The sequence below is a fragment of the Antechinus flavipes genome, chromosome 2, assembly GCF_016432865.1.
Source record: "Antechinus flavipes isolate AdamAnt ecotype Samford, QLD, Australia chromosome 2, AdamAnt_v2, whole genome shotgun sequence".
Classification (NCBI taxonomy): Eukaryota; Metazoa; Chordata; class Mammalia; order Dasyuromorphia; family Dasyuridae; genus Antechinus; species Antechinus flavipes.
This window is the reverse complement of record NC_067399.1, coordinates 545,233,907-545,253,854: the sequence shown is the minus strand read 5'-3', so window position 1 is coordinate 545,253,854 and position 19,948 is coordinate 545,233,907. Positions and strand designations below refer to the sequence as shown.

General features: G+C 33.1%; 1 protein-coding gene across 1 annotated transcript in view; it reads right to left on the bottom strand.

Annotated features, from left to right (window-relative positions):
- The window catches only part of VPS13C (vacuolar protein sorting 13 homolog C), a 186,969-nt gene that overhangs the window by 38,785 nt on the left and 128,236 nt on the right, over window positions 1–19,948 (bottom strand). Inside the window, 6 exon segments of the mRNA XM_051973796.1 lie at window positions 6,149–6,275; window positions 6,591–6,724; window positions 6,999–7,127; window positions 10,088–10,252; window positions 11,155–11,259; window positions 18,897–19,286. Coding sequence (XP_051829756.1) covers window positions 6,149–6,275; window positions 6,591–6,724; window positions 6,999–7,127; window positions 10,088–10,252; window positions 11,155–11,259; window positions 18,897–19,286 — 1,050 coding nt within the window.

Below are 19,948 nucleotides of genomic sequence, written 5' to 3'. Positions count from 1 at the left end.
TCTTAGCCAATCTGACAGGTGTGTAGTAGTATCTCAGAGTTGTCTTAATTTGCATTTCTCTGATTAATAATGACTTGGAGCATATTTTCATATGGCTAGAAATAAGTTTCAATTTCTTCATCTGAAAATTGTCTGTTCATATCTTTTGACCAATTATCAATGGAGAATGGCTTGATTTCTTATAAATTAAGAGTCAATTGTCTATATATTTTGGAAATGAGGCCTTTATCAGAACCTTTAACAGTGAAAATGTTTTCCCAGTTTGTTGCTTCCCTTCTAATTTTGTTTGCATTACTTTTGTTTGTACAAAGGCTTTTTAATTTGATATAATCAAAATTTTCTATTTTGTGATCAATAATGAATGATCTCTAGTTCATCTTTGGTCACAAATTCCTTCCTCCTCCACAAGTCTGAGAGGTAAATTATCCTATGTTCCTCTAATTTATTTATAATCTCGTTCTTTATGCCTAAATCATGGACCTATTTTGATCTTATCTTGGTACAGTGTTAAGTGTGGGTCCATACCTAATTTCTGCCATACTAATTTCCAGTTTTCCCAGCAATTTTTGAAATATTTCCCAGCAGTTCCCAAATAATGAATTCTTATCCTAAAAGTTGGGATTCTTTGAGTTTGTCAAACACTAGATTGCTATAGTTATTGATTATTTTGTCTTGTGAACCTAACCTTTCCACTGATCCACTAATCTATTTCTTAGTTTATACCAAATGGTACTGGTGACTACTGCTTTATAATATTGTTTTAGATCAGGTACAGCTAGGCCACCTTCATTTGATTTTTTTTTTCATTAATTCCCTTGAGATTCTCGACCTTTAGTTCTTCCATATGAATTTTGTTGTTATTTTTTCCAGGTCATTAAAATAGTTTCTTGGAAGTCTGATTGGTGTAGCATTAAATAAATAGATTAGTTTAGGAAGTATTGTCATCTTTATTATATTCACTCGGCCTATCCAAGAGCACTTAATATTTTTCCAATTATTTAAATCTGACTTTATTTTGTGGAAAGTGTTTTATAATTTTGCTCATATAATTCCTGACTTTCCTTTGGTAGATAGATTCCCAAATATTTTATGCTATTGACGGTTATTTTGAATGGAATTTCTCTTTGTATCTCTTGCTGTTGGATTTTGTTGGTGACGTATAAAATTGCTGAGGATTTATGTGGATTTATTTTATATCCTGAAACTTTGCTAAAGTTATGAATTATTTCTAATAGCTTTTTAGTAGAATCTCTGGGGTTCTCTAAGTATACCATGATATCATCTGCAAAGAGTGATAGTTTGGTTTCCTCATTACCTACTCTAATTCCTTTAATCTCTTTTTCCACTCATTGCTGAGGCTAGCATTTCTATACAATATTGAATAATAATGGTGATAACGGGCAACCTTGTCTTACTCCTGTTCTTACTGGGAAAGGTTCCAGTTTTTCCCCATTGCATATGATGCTTACTGACGGTTTTAAATATATGCTCCTAACTATTTTAAGGAAAAGTCTATTTATTCCTATGCTCTCAAGTGTTTTTATTAGGAATGGATGTTGGATTTTATCAAATGCTTTTTCTGCATCTATTGAGATGATCATATAGTTTTTATTAATTTGATTATTGATATCAATTATGCTAATAGTTTTCCTAATATTGAACCAGCCCTGCATTCCTGGTATAAAATCTACTTGGTGATAGTGTATTATCCTGGGGATGATTTTCTGTAATCTTTTTTCTAATATTTTATTTAAGATTTTAGCATCAATATTCATTAGGGAGATTGGGCTATAATTTTCTTTCTCTGTTTTCAATCTACCTGGTTTAGGTACTAGTACCATGTCTGTGTCATAAAAGGAATTTGGTAGGACTTCTTCAATCCCTATTTTTTCAAATAGTTTATATAGCATTGGAGTTAATTGTTCTTTAAATGTTTGGTAGAATTCACATGTAAATCCATCTGGTCCTAGGGATTTTTTCTTAGGGAGTTGGTTAATAGCTTGTTCTATTTCTTTTTCTAAAATGGGACTATTTAGTCTATTTATTTCTACCTCTGTTAATCTGGGCAAGCTATATTTTTGAAGGTATTATTCCATTTCATTTAAATTATCCAATTTATGGGCATAAAGCTGGGCAAAGTAACTCCTTAATTATTGCTCTAATTTCCTCTTCATTAGTGGCGAATTTTCCCTTTTCATTTTAAGGACTAACAATTTGATTTTTCTCTTACCTTTTTTTAATCAGATTTACTAAGGGTTTGTCTATTTTGTTAGTTTTTTCATAGAACCAACTCTTAGTTTTATTAATTAACTCAATAGTTTTTTTTTTTACTTTCGATTTTATTGATCTCTCCTTTTATTTTTAGAATTTCAAGTTTAGTGTTTGACTGGGGGCTTTTAATTTGTTCCTTTTCTAGCATTTTTAGTTGCAAGTCCAATTCACTGACGTTCTCTTTCTCTATTTTATGCAAATAGGCCTCTAGAGATATGAAATTTCCCCTTATTACCGCTTTGGCTGTATCCCACACATTTTGGTATGACACCTCATTATTGTCATTTTCTTGGGTGAAGTTATTAATTATGTCTATGATTTGCTGTTTCATCCAATCATTTTTTTAGTATGAGATTATTTAGTTTTCAATTATTTTTTGGTTTATTTTCCCCTGGCTTTTTATTGAATGTAATTTTCATTGTATCGTGATCTGAAAAGGATGCATTTACTATTTCTGCCTTACTCCATTTGAGTTTGAGGTTTTTAATGTCCTAATATATGGTCAGTTTTTGTATAGGTTCCATGAACTGCTAAGAAAGTGTACTCCTTTCTGTCTCCATTTAGTTTTCTTCAGAGAGCTATCATATCTAACTTTTCTAGTATTCTATTTACCTCTTTGACTTCTTTCTTATTTTGTGGTTTGATTTATCTAATTCTGAGAGTGCAAGGTTGAGATCTCCCACTATTATAGTTTTGCTGTCTATTTCTTCTTGCAGCTCTCTTAATTTCTCTTCTAAGAATTTAAATACTACACCACTTGGTGCATATATGTTTAATATTGATATTGCTTCATTATCTATGCTACCCTTTAGCAAGTGCCCTTCCTTATCTCTTTTAATTAGAGCAATTTTTGCTTTTCCTTGATCTGAGATCAGGATGGCTACCCCTGCTTTTTTGACTTCACCTGAAGCATAGTAAATTCTGTTCTAATCTTTTACCTTTACTCTGTTTTTCTCCCTGCTTCAGGTGTGTTTCCTGTAAACAACATATTGTAGGATTCTGGCTTTTAGTCCATTCTGCTAACTGCTTCTTCTTTATGGGGGAGTTTACCCTATTCACATTTATGGTTAAAATTGCCAATTCTATATTACTTGCCATCTTGTTAACCCCTGTTTATGCTTTTCTCCCTTCCTTCTCCCTTACCCTCCTCCCCAGTATTAAACTTGTAAGCACCACTTGCTTCTCACAGACCTCCCTTTTTAGTATCCCTCCCCCCACCTTAGAGTTTTTAGCCTTATTTTTCTCCTTTTCCTCACAATTTCTGTATTTCCTTTTGCTTAGCTTATTCCTTCCCTTTTCACTTTTCCCCTCCCACTTTTCAATGAGGTAGGAGAAGTTTCACCATAAATCAAATATGTCTAATATTTTTCTCTTTAAGCCAATTCTGATGGCAATAAGATACACACTATGTTCATCTCTCTCCATTCTTTCTCACAGATATAATAGGTTTCCTTTGCCTCTTTGTGAGATGTAGTATCCCTACTTTTCCCTTTTCGGGGTACAATTTCCTTTCCACCTTTAGTTTCTAGAACAAAGTATACATGTATTCTTCATATATCTTTATAGCACAAATATAGTTCCCAAGATTTCTTTTTATCTTTTTAGGTTTCTCTTGAGTTCTATATTTGTAGATCAAACTTTTTGTTTGGTTCTGGTTTTTTCATCAAAAATAGGTGAAATTCACTTATTTCAATGAATGTCCATCTTCTCCCCTGGAAAAAGATGCTCATTTTGGCTGGGTAAGTTATTTTGGCTGCATACCAAGTTCCTTAGCCTTTCGGAATATCATATTCCAGGCCCTTCGATCCTTTAATGTGGACACTGTTAGATCCTGGGTAATCCTTATTGTGGCTCCTCTATATTTGAATTGATTTTTTCTAGCAGCTTGCAGTATTTTTTCCTTCGTCTGATAGTTCTGGACTTTGGCCACTATATTTCTTGGTGTTTTGATTTTAGAGTTCCTTCAGTAGGTGATCGATAAATCCTTTCAATTTCTATTTTACCCTCTGTTTCTATAACTTCTGGGCAATTCTCTTTAATAATTTCCTGGAAAATAGTGTCCAGGCTCTTTTTTTTATCATTTTTTCAGGGATTCCAATAATTCTCAGAAATTATTGTCTCTCCTAGATCTATTTTCCAGGTCTATTGTTTTCCCAAGAAGGCATTTGACATTTTTTCCCATTGTTTCATTTTTTTAGTTTTGCTTGACTGAGTCTTGGTGTCTCCTTGAGTCATTTAATTCCATTTGTTCGATTCTGATTTTCAGTGAAGTATTTTCTTTACTTGCTTTTTTTTGTATCTTTTTCTAATTGTTCAATTGAGTTTTTAAGTGAGTTACTTTGTTCTATGGAATTTTTTTCCATTTCACTAATTTTATTTTTTAGAGAGCTATTTTCTTTTTCCAGTTCACTAATTCTGTTTTTCAAGAATTTGATTTCTTTATCCACTCTATCTTTAAGTGAGTGGGATGACTTATCCAGACTTTCTTGCCAATCTTCCTTTTCCTTTTCCCACTTTTCTTCTAGCTCTCTTGTAAAAGTCTTTTTAATTTCTTTTATGAGAGTCTTCTGTGTTGAGGACCAGATCATATCCTCCTTGGGGATTCATCTGGAGACAGTCTGTTTTTAGTTTCCTCAGGGTTTAAAGTCTGCTCTCTATCCATGTAGAAGCTATCAATGGTTAGGGTCTGTTTAAATTTTTTTGGTCATTTTGTCAGAGAAGAATCAAAGAAAACAAACTTGCAAAAAAAATAAATGCAGTCTGCTTTTTTTTGGGGGGTGGGGTGGGGAGGGGAGGTGGTGGATAGTATTATGGAGCTTCCTCTACAGACTTGGGGGGGAGGGAGAAAAGGGAAGGGCAGCAGCGAGGCACTAGCAGGACAGCAATGGCTGTGCTGCATCTGTGCTCTGAAACTCTGAGACTCCGAGAGCGTGCTGAGACACTCTGGGTGGGTGTGGCCAAGTCCCAAGACACCCTAGCTTTTCGGGATTATAGTCTTCATCCCCTGTGCTTTTAGCTTCTCTGCTTGTCTACTGGCTTGCTACAAGGGCAAAGTATCCAATACTGTAGGAAAGCTCTCCCTGCAGAGATGGCTGAGATCACACCCCAGCCCCTTCAGGTCTGCTCAGCTGATGCTGCCTGCCTCTAGCCTGTGCCTGATCTAAAACCCTCCCTGCCCTCGAGTAAAAACCTTTTCTGGTGAATTTTAAGGACGTCTTCTCTTGGTAATTATTTGTGGGTTTTTGCTTTTGTTTTTGTTTTCAGTAAAGCATTAATTCCGAGGCTTGTCATGAAATAAATTCTGAGGGGAAACCGTGGCGCTTAAGTAGATGTGTGCCTCCTCTCTGACATCTTGGCTGGAAGTCTTGGATATAGTCTTGAGTAAACTAAAGTTTTCCTTTGTTGTTGGTCACTGTCAACTGCCTAAGCCTTAGACTCTTAAACTAATTCAATTTTGAAGGCAGTTTCAAGACGTTTTAAGAATTCATGCAAAGGAAATGGAAGAGCCTTTGGAATATACTTATATCACACATCTTTATATTTCACCAAATTTTCTTTTCACTTAGTCTTAAAAGTATCTCTAATCTACCACTCCACCTCAAATTTCTCTTAATCTTAATCTGTAGACATAAAACTAAAAGGCTAAACTATCATTTTTTCCCTTCTATTTCCAATACACTGTTAACCTTAGTATACAATGAAATGCTTGTGAATAGACTAAACTTTTAGTCCAAATGGAAATCTCCTTCATATAAACTAGTCATTCACATAGTATCAAATGGCAAGTATAGTATTTTTTTGTATAGTCATCCTATTCAATGTCCTCACATCCAAAAATGGTTACATTTAATAGAATACATATCTTTTAAAGTCATACCTTTAACAGGTCATGTTCTCCCACATTTTCTGCATATCTCCATGTTAGTTTTTTGGTGCCAGTAGGATCTGCCCAAGCAAAGAGTCGTACTTGTCTGGGTAGTAAAACCATTTCTTCCTGTGATCCACTAAAGTACAAATGACAGAGCAAAAAGGAAAAATGATAAAATGAAAATGGAGAAACATATAAAATGTATACTATTAATTCAAATAATTCCCCATTTTAAGGCTTTTTGATAATTCCTATTATATCATTTATTTAGTATTATCATTCCACCTGATATCAGATATTACAAGAATATAAATTCTCACTATGTTTGCTCAACAGATAATGAAAGAAAAGGAAGAGAAATGTTTAAATGAATAGACTAAATTTGTAAAAGGAAATATATATATATATATAGCTATAAGAAATGTGTACTTCCCATTAATTCTTTACATACTTTTGTTTATATTGAAGAATGTCCCACGGTGTTTGGTTAATGATTAGGGCAGGTGCAGATCCTTCATGATAATCAGAAAAGGTTATCACAGTTGAATGCTCAGCAATGTTTACATCTACCAAGATACCTCCATTCTATTATTGGGATGGAAAGAATGAGAAATGATTAAAATTAATCCAAAAATTAAATTTAAAAATTCAAAAAAAGTTTTCAAGGAAAAACTGTTTACCATTTGCTCTGAAATAAAAATTTCCTTTTCCCAAACACTTGTCAGATTCTAATTTATCCACCATTATTCCATGAGATTTTCATAAAATGAATACAAGTAAATTTTTTAAAGTAGCACACTAGATTATCTTTAAAGAAATTTTTAAAATGATGACAGTCTGACAATAACTCAAAACTTACCAGTTCTTCTAAGCTCAATAAAGTGCCATTATCTTGTTGATTATAAAAGAATGGTTTGGAGGATCCTTCACAGCCCACCACACGCACACAAAGTTTGCCTGACAAATTTTCAGGCCAAAATGGAAGACACTGAAAATATAAAAGATGCCTATTAGCCTGTACACCTGACATTTTAGTCTTTAAAAAGCTGTTAGTTTTCTAAAACTTTGTATATCTCTAAAATCACAAGTGAACCAAAATAAAACTAGATGTCTTGAGGGATTTTACTTTATTATATATCTTTAAACAAAGGATTCCTAATTCAAGGTCCACAAATATCTTGATAAATGAATTTTGATATATTTCCTTTACACTTTTATGTACTTCTATCTATGTATTTATTTTATTCATTTAGAAACCTGATTCTGAGAAATAATCCATAATTTTGGTCCATGACATAAAAAAGTAAAGATCTGCTGTAAAGAAAAGGTATACTACACACCTCGATTGGCTAAGATGACAGGAAAAGATAATGACAAATGTTGAAGGGGATGCAGGAAAACTGGGATACTGATACATTGTTGGTGGAACTGTGAACTGATCCAACTATATTAGAGAGCAGTTTGGAACTATACTAAAAAACTTGTAAACTGTGCATACCCTTTCACCTAGCAGTGTTTCTATTGGACTTATATCCCAAAGAGACCTTAAAGGAATGAAAGGGACTTATATGTGCAAAAATGTTTGTGGCAGCGCTCTCTTTGTAGTGGCAAGAAACTGGAAACTGAGTAAATGCCCATCAATTGGAGAATGAATAAATAAATTGTGGTATATGAATGTTATGGAATATTATTGCCCTGTAAGAAATGAACAGCAGGATGAATACAGAGAGTCTTGGAGAGACTTACATAAAGTGATGCTGAGTGAAATGAGCACAACCAGGAGATCAATGCACAGAGCAACAACAAGATTATATGACAATCAATTCTGATGGATGTGGCTCTCTTCAACAATGAGATGATTCAAACCAGTTCCACTTGTTCAGTGATGAAGAGAGCCATCTATACCCAGAGAGTGGACCGTGGGAACAGAGTGTGGAACACAACATAACATTCTCTCTTTCTGTTGTTGTTTGCTTGCATTTTATTTTGCTTCTCTTTTTTCTCTTGTGCAACATGATAATTGTATAAATATGTATGCATATATTGGAATTAACCTATATTGGACTACTTGCTATCTAGGAGAAGGCGTGGGGGAAAGGGGGGAATTGGAACATAGGGTTTTACAAGGGCTAATGTGATGAATTGTCCATGTATATGTTTTGAAAAATAAAAAATTTTAATTAAAAAAAAAGAAAAAAAAAGAAAAGATATGATAATTTTTGGATAATAATTTAGAGAGGAATTCTTGCATCACTAGATAGTCCCTGAAATTCTAAGGCTAATTTATCTTATTTCCTTGCCAAAGCCAAGCTTTCTGTACATATCTTGATTTCCATCTTCAGCAGATCATGCTACTATTATCACTACTGTCTGTTTTATCTTAAATCTCCATCAACTAGCTCCTAACCCACTACATACAAATACACCCATATGTCTACATATCCTTAAAAAAATCCTCATTTGATCAAAACAACCACCACTCTACTAGCTGTCACTTGAGATCTCTCCACCCAATCTTAAAACACCTAAAGAAAGCAATCTACATTTGATGCCTCTGTTTCTTCTCTTACTTTCTTCTAAACCCTCTAAAAGCTCATGATTTAAAAAGAAAATTATTTTTCCAAAGTTATCAATCATATATTATTTGAACATGCAATGTCCTTATTTTAATTCTAATCTATTTTGAACTCCATGAAGCATCTGACACTTTTAATATGTTCCCCTCCCCCCCGGACTTTCTCTTTTAATAGACTTTTTTTGTGACACTCCTACTTCTCCTCCCTATCAAGATCTTTTGCTAAATCTTTATCTGTGTCATGTCCACTAAATCTGAATGTCTTCAAGGTACTGTCATTGATCCTCTTTTATTTTCTGTCTATTTATTCTATGTCACTTAATGATCTTATCAACTCACTGCAGATGATTCTTAGATATCTCTCTCCAAATTCCAGCTAACTAGAGATCACCATGTCATCAAAACACCTATTGGACATCTCAAATGGTATGTCCCAGAGACATCTCAAATTCAACATGTCCCAAATAGAGTTCATTATCTTTTCCAAAAAATATAATATTTTTGTTCATTTTATTTTTAAGTTATGGAATAAAATAAGCATTTCTATAACACGGCATAATAAAAAAAAAAGATGATTACACATGAAATTGCAAATCTATTATTAATGAGCTGCTATCCCTTTTAGTAACAAGGTTATCACATAAAACTTTTTTTCTTCTTTCTCCTCCCTATGTAAATGTTTCTTAATGTTGACTTATTTTTCCTGAAAAACCAAGGCCGACACTAATTCTTAGCTTTGTTTTCCCTAATATTCAAACAACACAAACTATTACTTTTATCTCCAAATCCTCCTCTCCTCCTTCCAGGTTCAGGTCAAGGTCTCCCTTTTTCCAGCCATTGCAACCCATAGTGATTTTTTTCCTCCTTTGAATTCCACTGAACTTTATTATTCTTGATGAGTTTCTTTATTTCTCTGAGTTTCAGAGTTTCTGCAAAATAAGAGGGCCTAGAATGCTCTGACCATTTTATACTTCATATCTTAATAGTTTTTATAGCATTATTGTACTGCTAAGATGTTTCATGTGTGGAAGTCTTACCACCTTAATGGGAATGCAGACATGAATTCTTCTACTGCAACTATAGAGTGCAGAAAGTGTTCAATATTTGTTCCTTCAATAGCTGGTTAAGTTGTGTTGTGAGATAATATTATCAATATGTCTTATGTATGAATAATATACATTTTTATAATATAAAGAGAAAAAAAAACCTTTTCAAAGCTGTTGGACTTTATATAGAAATCTGTAAAGACAATGCCACTGTGGTTCTCAGAAGGACAAAGAGAAAGGTATTTCCTAAGTACAAATGCATTTCCTACATACATACCATCATTTATTAGAAAAATCATTTATAATAATATTAATGAAATATTTTACCTCAGAAGAGGCTATATAGTTCCATTTATTTGTTGGTAATGAGCCATCAGGTGCAATTTCTCCAACTTCCAATTCCATTGAAGACTTATTGGCAATAGTAAAGAAAGGAGTCAGTGTAACTATCCTTGTTAGATTAAAACTGCTCATTTTGATGCTAACTCCAACCTAGGAAAGGAAAACAGGTTAGTACTATGCTTCATCCACCTATTTTAGTTAAATACCAACAAAAAAAAGACACCTAAGAATTCAAATTAAAATTATTTAAAATTTTTCATGGCTATTATCATTTTAATGCTGCAAATATTTTTAAATTAAGTATTAAATTAAGCATTTAAATTGAACATCCAAAATATTGTCCTTTGTCTCTGACATCACTGGCAGTCAATGCAAAAAGTATAATTTCCCTAATTCATCAATAGCAAACGAGTGCATAAGTATAGATATAAATAATTCCTGAATTATTATTCCTTAATTTTAAATATAAAAATTCAAACATAATTTAAATATAAATAAAAATATATTATTTTAAATATAAATTAAAATAATTTTAAAATATATTAAATATAATTTAAATATTTTAAATATATTTAAATTATATATTTAAAATAAACATATATAATTTTTGAATATTTATAAAAACCATGACACATGACAATATATTACCATTTTTAATTATGAAATTTCAATATAATATCAAAATAGTTGCTAATTTTGATACATTTTGTCTATACAGCCAACTCTGTGAATAAATTTAGTAAAAATTAAAGATAGTATTTGCCTTTTCTAACACCATATCACTATAGCAAAAAAATTGAAGGAATTTCAAACATTAAATAAAAATCAGTTTAAATGAGCATAAGAACAGTTCAATCACAATATTCTAAAAATTGACCAGTGTAGCCAATGATTTGGAGACAAAGACATGTCCAGAGAATAACGTAATCCACATAAAATACTGATTATCCAGATATCAAGTTTGAAAAATACTATCGAGTACAGTGGATTACTACCATTTTTTTGTAAATGTGAAGAGAAGATAAAACTAATAAAAACATGTAGCATCTTACCAGATATTCCATATTATTGGCAGGACACTTTACACAACCATAACTTCCTACTGTGTCCAATGAAAAACTACTGGACCAGATGCTAGTTGAAATTCTTAATTGTACCTGCACCAGAGAATATATATTATATTATTTTAAAATTGGTTGATATTGCATCAGTTTTAGTTGGTGAAATATTATTAAGCATTTTCCTTCTTACCCCAGAATTCTGTGAAGTTATGGAACTGGGACATATAGAAAAATAGACAAAAGAATCAAATAACCTTTGGCAGTGGGAAATTCTCTAACTCAGAAAAATAATAGAAAACTTCCAAACTTCAATTTCCTCATCTATAAATGATGTAAATGATGATATAAAAAATGATATAAATTTAACTGATAACTAGAATCTACTTATAAGGCTGGCATGATGATAAAAGTCAAAACATGTTAAATGTTCTGAAAACCTCGTGCCACTTAACTACACCCAAAGTCAGTTGGCATAAAGACCAAGGTTGGTGAACCATGAGTTGTCCACCATGGGAGGAATCTGAGATGCAGATCCTTAGGAAAGCACAATCAGAGGGGAAGGAGTCAGGAAGCAAATGATGAGGAAAAGAAGAAATTGGTGAAAATGGGGGGAGTGACTGAAATTACCAAAAATTTCAGGGAAAAGTAATCTCAAGGCCTTAAAAGTAGATAAGTTCTCTGGAAAAATAGTGACAACAGAAGGAAATATAACTTCCAGATGTAGTAAACAAATTCAGGCCTTTATGAAAAGTGTAAAATGAAGGAAAAGAAGTAAACATTTGATGAGACAAGAGAACTCTGGAATTTGTGGAGAATGTGGAACAATACTACACATTATTTTAAGCAGTTTGAAAGAGAAATGAAAATTATGAGAGCAGAATTTATGTCCTGTACAGCAAAAATAATGAACAGAATAGAAAAACATGTTTTAAAAAAGGAGAAAAAGAAAGAAGGCCTCATTTGAGAGTTAAGACAGGGTTCAACTAATGAATACTATGAATGAAGGGAAATGAGGATCTTAAAAATGAATAAGACAGGAGATTTGGATAGCTAAAAAATCTGAAAAACTGAAAAAATATTTCTTGAGAAAGGAGGAGTTGGAACCGCTGGGGAGCAACTGGTACCTCAAGGAGGCGAACACAAACACAGTAAGATTCCCAAGCAAAGGTAAGGGGGAAATCAATTAGGGAGAGCGTAGATCAATGTCTGGGAGAGAGAAGAACTCTACCATGGAGCCATATCTCCTCTGACACTTGGAATAACTGACACTTCTGACAGTGAGGCACAATGGAAAAGTGGAATTCATAAGGGAAATCCAACAAAGCAGTGGCATGTAAGAAGGACAGAGCCTAGAATGAATATCTTGGACACTTTGATTATATAAAGAATAAAGAATACAGAGAAAAGAAAAGAGGCCAGATGATTGTAAGAATCATGAATCTAACAATGGAGTGAGGGTACAAAGTAAACAGAAAGAAAAAATGAACAATGAAGAATGTGAAAGAGATACTTCTAAGGAAGGGGTGAAAAAAATAAAAAATTCTAAAAAGCTAATGAATAGTACTATCTGAAACAAATGAAAGGAAGGGGTACTCTACCTGACTGAGAAGATAAGAGAGAGGGAAAATCTATAACCAAAAAACAGCAGAAAAAGGAACAAATAAACAAAGCCCTGAAAAAAAAAATGATAACAAAAAGAGGGGATCAGAGTAGAAAAAGAAAACCAGTGCGAACAGGGTTACCTTTTAAAAAATTAAAGAAGAAACGTACTATTGTGTTTACAATGGAAGAAAAAAAACTTAGGGAAAAAATAATTTTAGAGACAGATGGGGAAAAACACACCAAATTTATGACTTTCAATGAAAAATGTATTTAAAAATCCAATAAAATTAAAGAGTGACAGATTAGATAATAAAATCTCTACAAGAAACATTAAAAAAAAAAAACAAACACAAAATTAGTCAAGAAAAAACAAAAAGGTCATTAATACAAACATATTATAAGCATTAATATTATTATAATTATAAGGGACTAAAGGATAAACTACCAACATTCAAATATGGGGAAATGTTACATAAGTCCATTCTGAACATTATTATTGGGATCAAAGAGAAAGTCTAATTAGATGAAGTATGGGAGTGGTTCTATTATGTCTTTATGATCTTAGAAGAAGAATGGAAAAATAGGGAAAGAGGAAGACCTTGGGACATAGGCCAGGGAGTAGGAAGAAGAGGGAGTGATTTTAGGGAAAATAATATAACACAGATGATGTAAACAAGGGTGAGACAGGAAGGGCGGTATTAGCATTAGCCTAATTCTCATCTGAAATGGCCAAAGGAAATGCACATGTACACATGTGAGCCGGAATATGCATGTGTGTGCACACTTGCACCCGTGTGCGCATACATACAACATGCACAGAGCCAGATACAAAGAGAATAGGAGGAAAGAGACAATTGAAGAAAGGTCAGATTAATGTAGGACTTAATCCTAATTTAAAAAAAAATCCTCTAAACATGGCAAAAATATCCACTTTTTAGAAGTGACAAAGAAAATGAATTTGAGATTTTGTTACAAAATGAGTAATAATTTAACAAGTTCAGCATCTAAGTCATACTATGAAAAAAAACTGTAAAAGAATGTTTTCAATGAGATGTGAAAAAACTTGTATGAAATGAGGCAAAGTGAAGGGAAAAGAACCAGGAGAACAATTTATAGTGACACAACATGGTAAAGACAAACAACTTTCAAAGAATTAAAGATTATGATCAGCCTATATCCAAACATAGTTTGCAGGACTAATGAGTAAATATGATATCTGACAGACACAACAAACTTGGAGTGAAAAATAAAAGATTTTTTTTTGGACATGGTCACTGCTTGACTACACATATTTGCAACAGGGACGGGGGAAGGAAGCTTGGAATGAAAGGGAAGAATGGCAGAATTTTGCCAAAAGAAAAAAAATAATAATAATTGTAAATAAAAAGAAAAAAGTAGACCCTCAAACTATCCTCAGAATTTATAAGACTAATGATCATACCATCAAGACCAAGTTTTCAGATTTGTACATGTCAAATTTGGGGGCAGGAGAACAGTTCCTGGAGGGAGGGTGTAAAGGGCTTAAACTCTGAGTTGATTGCATTGAGGTCAGATAACCGAGCACTTAAGGTTAACTACCAATTGGACAATACTCTATGGGTATATGCTTGGGAAATGGCCTTTCCCACTATTCTGTGCTGGTTCGATCTTTTGATGTATACAAAGAATTGTAGAAGGGATTAAGGGGTGGAATAAGACAAGCCAGAGTCACTTTGGCGGTAGAGGAGAAGAAGGAAGGTCGTGGAGATCCCGTGTCTATTCCCTTCACTTCTACCCCTAAAGACCAAGAATGAAGACCAAGAACTTTTGCTTATCCTGACTCTGACTGATTGTAAGGTATCCAGAGTGCTAACTCAGTTTTCACAGGAGGGTCCTACACTCAACTTTAGATGGTTTGACCAAGGTCTTTCCAAGGTATCAGACTTGTTCTGGTGGACAAGATGGAAAGATGTGGATTATAGTAATGAAATGGATTTGGAATTGGTTGAATGGCTGGATCACAAAGAATATTTATTAATAATCTGGTGCCTACTTTGAAGAAAGTTACAAAGGGAGTACACAAAGATCTATAATTGGCTATCTGCTATTTAAAATTTCAAATAATGACCCACATTTAACACCATACACCAAGATAAGGTCAAAATGAGTCCATCATCTGGGCATAAAGAATGAGATTATAAATAAATTAGAAGAACATAGGACAATTTAACTCTCAGACCTGTGAAGGAGGAAGGAATTTGTGACCAAAGAAGAACTAGAGATCATTATTGATCACAAAATAGAAATTTTTGATTATATCAAGTTAAAAAGTTTTTGTATAAACAAAACTAATGCAGACGAGATTAGAAGGGAAACAATAAACTGGGAAAACATTTTTACAGTCAAAGGTTCTGATAAAGACCTCATTTCCAAAATCTAGAGAATTGACTCTAATGTATAAGAAATCAAGCCATTCTCCAATTGATAAATGGTCAAAGGATACGAACAGACAATTCTCAGACAAAGAAATTGAAACTATTTCTAGCCATATGAAAAGATGCTCCAAGTCATTATTAATCAGAAAAATGCAAATTAAGACAACTCTGAGATACTACTACACACCTGTCAGACTGGCTAGAATGACAGGGAAAGATAATGCGGAATGTTGGAGGGGATGTGGGAAACACTGATACATTGTTGGTGGAGTTGTGAACAAATTCAATCATTCTGGAGAACAATTTGGAACTATGTTCAAAAAGTTAGCAAACTGTGCAAACCCTTTGATCCTGCAGTGTTACTACTGGGCTTATACCCCAAAGAGATACTAAAGAAGGGAAAGGGACCTGTATGTGCCAAAATGTTTGTGGCAGCCCTGTTTGTAGTAGCTAGAAACTGGAAATTGAATGGATGCCCATCAATTGGAGAATGGCTGAATAAACTATGTATATGAATGTTATGGAATATTATTGTTCTGTAAGAAATGACCAGCAGGATGATTTCAGAAAGGCCTAGAGAGACTTACATAAACTGATGCTGAGTGAAATGAGCAGGACCAGATCATTATATACTTCAACAACAATATTATATGATGATCAGTTCTGATGGAAGTCGCTCTTTTCAACAATGAGATGATTCAAATCAGTTCCAATGTTTCAGTAATGAAGAGAACCAGCTACACCCAGAGAGAGAACTATGGGAAATGAGTGTAGACCACAACATAGTATTTCCACTCTATCTGTTATTGTTTGCTTGCATTTTTATTTTCCTTTATAGGTTATTTTTACCTTCTTTCTAAATCCAATTTTTCTTGTGCAGCAAGATAACTGTATAAATATGTGTGTGTATATATATATATACACACACATATATATATTAATTAACATATACTTTAACATATTTAACATATATTGGACTGCCTGCTAATCTGGGGGTTGGAAGGAGAGGAAAAGTTAGAACAGAAAGTTTCACATGGGTCAATGATGAAAAATTACCCATGCATATGTTTTGTAAATAAAAAGCTATAATAAAAATAAATAAGTGAGCAAGCAAATTAATTAATTAATTAATAATGTTTTGGATAAAAGAATAGAAAGTATACTTTTGCAGATGACACAAATCTCAAAAACATAGTTAATGCATTGGAGAAGAGGATCCAAAAAGACATTGATTGACTATATCATTGTGCCAATTCAAATTCACTAATACAATATGGGACAATATAACTAGATGGAAAATTCAAAAAAAAAAAAATCAGGGTTTTAGTAGGCTACAATCTCAATATCAATTGATATTATGATATGAGAGTCAAAAAAGTTAATGACATTTTATATTGCATTATAAGAGAAGTACAGACCAGAAAGGCTAAATTCTGCCCTGGCAAATTCATATCTGGAACATTACATTTGGTTACTAATATATTTTGAGAACCTGATAACTCTAAGAGTGCCTACCTAGAAAAGGATCTTGACATCTTTTACATGGATTAAATGAAGGGACTAGAAAAGAGAAGACCTGTGGAAAATACCAAAGATATGTCCTATTAAAAAGGGAAAAGATTTGCTTTGCTTGGTCTTAGGCAGTCCAATCAATGATATTATTAGCAGACACTATACAAACAGCATCCAGGCAATCTTTCTGAAATCCTCATCTTTCCCATAAACATTCCTTTCTATTTTTAATTTCTTGATCTAGGAATGATAATCCACTTAGCACTCTCATAATCATCCTATGGTTCTAGTCATCAAACCTGTGACTTTTTTTTATTCAATCATTTATTTATTGTATAATTTTTTATTATTATTATAGCCTTTTATTTGCAAGATATATGCACGGGTAATTTTTCAGCACTGACAACTGCAAAACCTTCTATTCTAATTTTTCCCCTTCTTCTCCCCACCCTCTCCCCCAGATAGCAGGTAGACCAATATCTGTTAAATATATTAAAGTATATGTTAAATACAATATATGTATACATGTCCATACAGTTATTTTGCTCCACTAGGAGAACTGGACTTTGAAATAATGTACACTTAACCTGTGAAGGAAATCAAAAATGCAGGTGGACAAAAATAGAGGGATTGGAAATGCTATGTAGTGGATCACACTCATTTCTCAGAGTTCTTTCGCTGGGTGTAACTGGTTTTATTCATTATTGAACAAATGGAACTGATTTGGTTCATATCTTTGTTGAAGAGAGCCACGTCCATCAGAATTGATCACCATATAGTATTGTTGCTGAAGTACATAATGATCTCCTAGCCCTGCTCATTTCACTCAGCTTAAGTTCATGTAAGTCTCTCCAGGCCTTTCTGAAATCATCCTGCTGGTCATTTCTTACAGAACAATAATATTCCATAACATTCATATACCACAATTTATTCAGCCATTCTCCAATTGATGGGCACCCATTCATTTTCCAGTTTCTAGCCACTATAAACAGGGCTGCCACAAACATTTTGACACATACAGGTCCTTTTCCCTCCTTTAAGATCTCTTTGGGATATAAGCCCAGTAGAAACACTGCTGGATCAAAGGATATGCACAGTTTGATAACTTTTTGAGCATAGTTCCAAACTGCTCTCCAGAATGGCTGGATGTGTTCACAATTCCACCGACAATTTATCACATCCCCTCCAGCATTCTGCATTATCTTGCCCTGTCATTCTAGCCAATCTGACAGGTGTGTAGTGATATCTGTGAGGTATCTTAATTTGCATTTCTCTGATTAATAATGACTTGGAGCATCTTTTCATATGGCTAGAAATAGTTTCAATTTCTTCAACTGAAATTTGTTCATATCCTTTGACCATTTATCAATTGGAGAATGGCTTGATTTCTTATTAGAGTCAATTCTTTATATATTTTGGAAATGAGGCCTTTATCAGAACCTTTGACTGTAAAAATGTTTTCCCAGTTTATTGTTTCCCTTCTAATCTTGTCTGCATTAGTTTTGTTTGTATAAAAGCTTTTCAATTTGATATAATCAAAAATTTCTATTTTGTGATCAATAATGATCTCTAGTTCATCTTTGGTCACAAATTCCTTCCTCCTCCACAGGTCTGAGAGGTAAACTATCCTATGTTCTTCTAATTTAGTTATAACCTCATTCTTTATATCTAGGTCAAGAACTCATTTTGACCTTATCTTGGTGTATGGTGTTAAGTGTGGGTCAATGCCTAGTTTCTGCCATACTAATTTCCAATTTTCCTAGTAGTTTTTGTCAAACAATGAATTCTTATCCCAAAAGCTGGGGTCTTTGGGTTTGTCAAACACTAGATTATTAAAATTATTGACTATTTTGTCCTTTGAACCTAACCTATTCCACTGATCAACCAGTCTATTTCTTAGCCAGTACCAAATGGTTTTGGTAACTGCTGCTTTATAATATAGTTTTAGATCTGGTACAGCTAATCTCTGTGACTTCTTAAACCAAAATACTTTAACCTTGGAAGCTCTGTGGGATATTGAATTAAAAAAAAAAAAAAAAGCTTCCCTGACAGTCTATGTTAGCTCTTAATGGTATGATTCCCAGTTTACTATGGGGTACAGACCCACTGGTAAGCATAAGATTGAGAGGCTAAGTAATTCTCTAAATCTCTATGTTATAACTGAGTATGTAACTATTATAATCTCTAACATCAATGAAAACATACCTTATTTTTACTAAAAATGTTCTTCTTCTTGAAAGAAAATAAAATAATGTCCCTATAGTCAGCTGGATGCTTCACATGTATATCCTCTGCACGATACTGAAGAACACGAGAAGTTTTATTGATGAGCCAGTAGGGACTAAAAACAGACAGTATCATACGGCTGCCAATTCTCCTAACATGTATTGATAAGTCTACTGTCATCACTTCTGTGGAATCCGATGTAAAACACACAAGAAAGAATTCAGGCAGTGTATCTTGTATACGAAAATGTCCATTCCAGTTTTTGCCCTGGTACTTCATCAAAACTAATTCCATAATTTCTCCATTTATTCTTGAATAAAGAACATCGGCAGTACTACCTTCTGATAGTTCATGAGTATCTGCAGTTCCCTAAAAAGAAAACAGTTTTGGCTAATTATATACTAAGCAGTGCATGCCAAGTATTGTTGACCCTTAGCTATTTTGCTAAAGGAAGAATAATAAGCAGACAGAAAGAATAAAGAACTGATAATAAGGTAGTTAAGTTGTAATTCTCTTTCCCTAACTACAATAAATGTATAACTTAAGATATATCATTTTATCTAACACCACCTTAGTTTTCTATTTTACCAAAGAGTTATTATAATAATAACTCTATTAACTTTATTATATCTAGGATAAAATGAGATAATAAATAAGTTGGTCCTCTAAAACTTAAAATGCAATTAAAAAAACCTAAGGCCACAGTATAGTGAACTGTACAGGTTTTGTATATAAAACACGTATAAACATTTATATACACACATAAAAATAATAACAATAATAATAGCTGCTAAAATTTCTATAGTGCCTACTATGTGCCAGACACTGGGCTGAGAATTTTACACACATTATCTCATTTGATCCTCACAACAACCTTGGGGAATGGGAAGGGGCAGAAGGGTTTAATGCGATTATTATCCCCATTTCATAGCTGAGAAAATTGAGGGAAAAACAAGAGGTTAAATGACTTACCTAAGTCACACAACTAGTAAATACCTGATGATGGATTTTAAAGTTTTCCTAAATCCAAA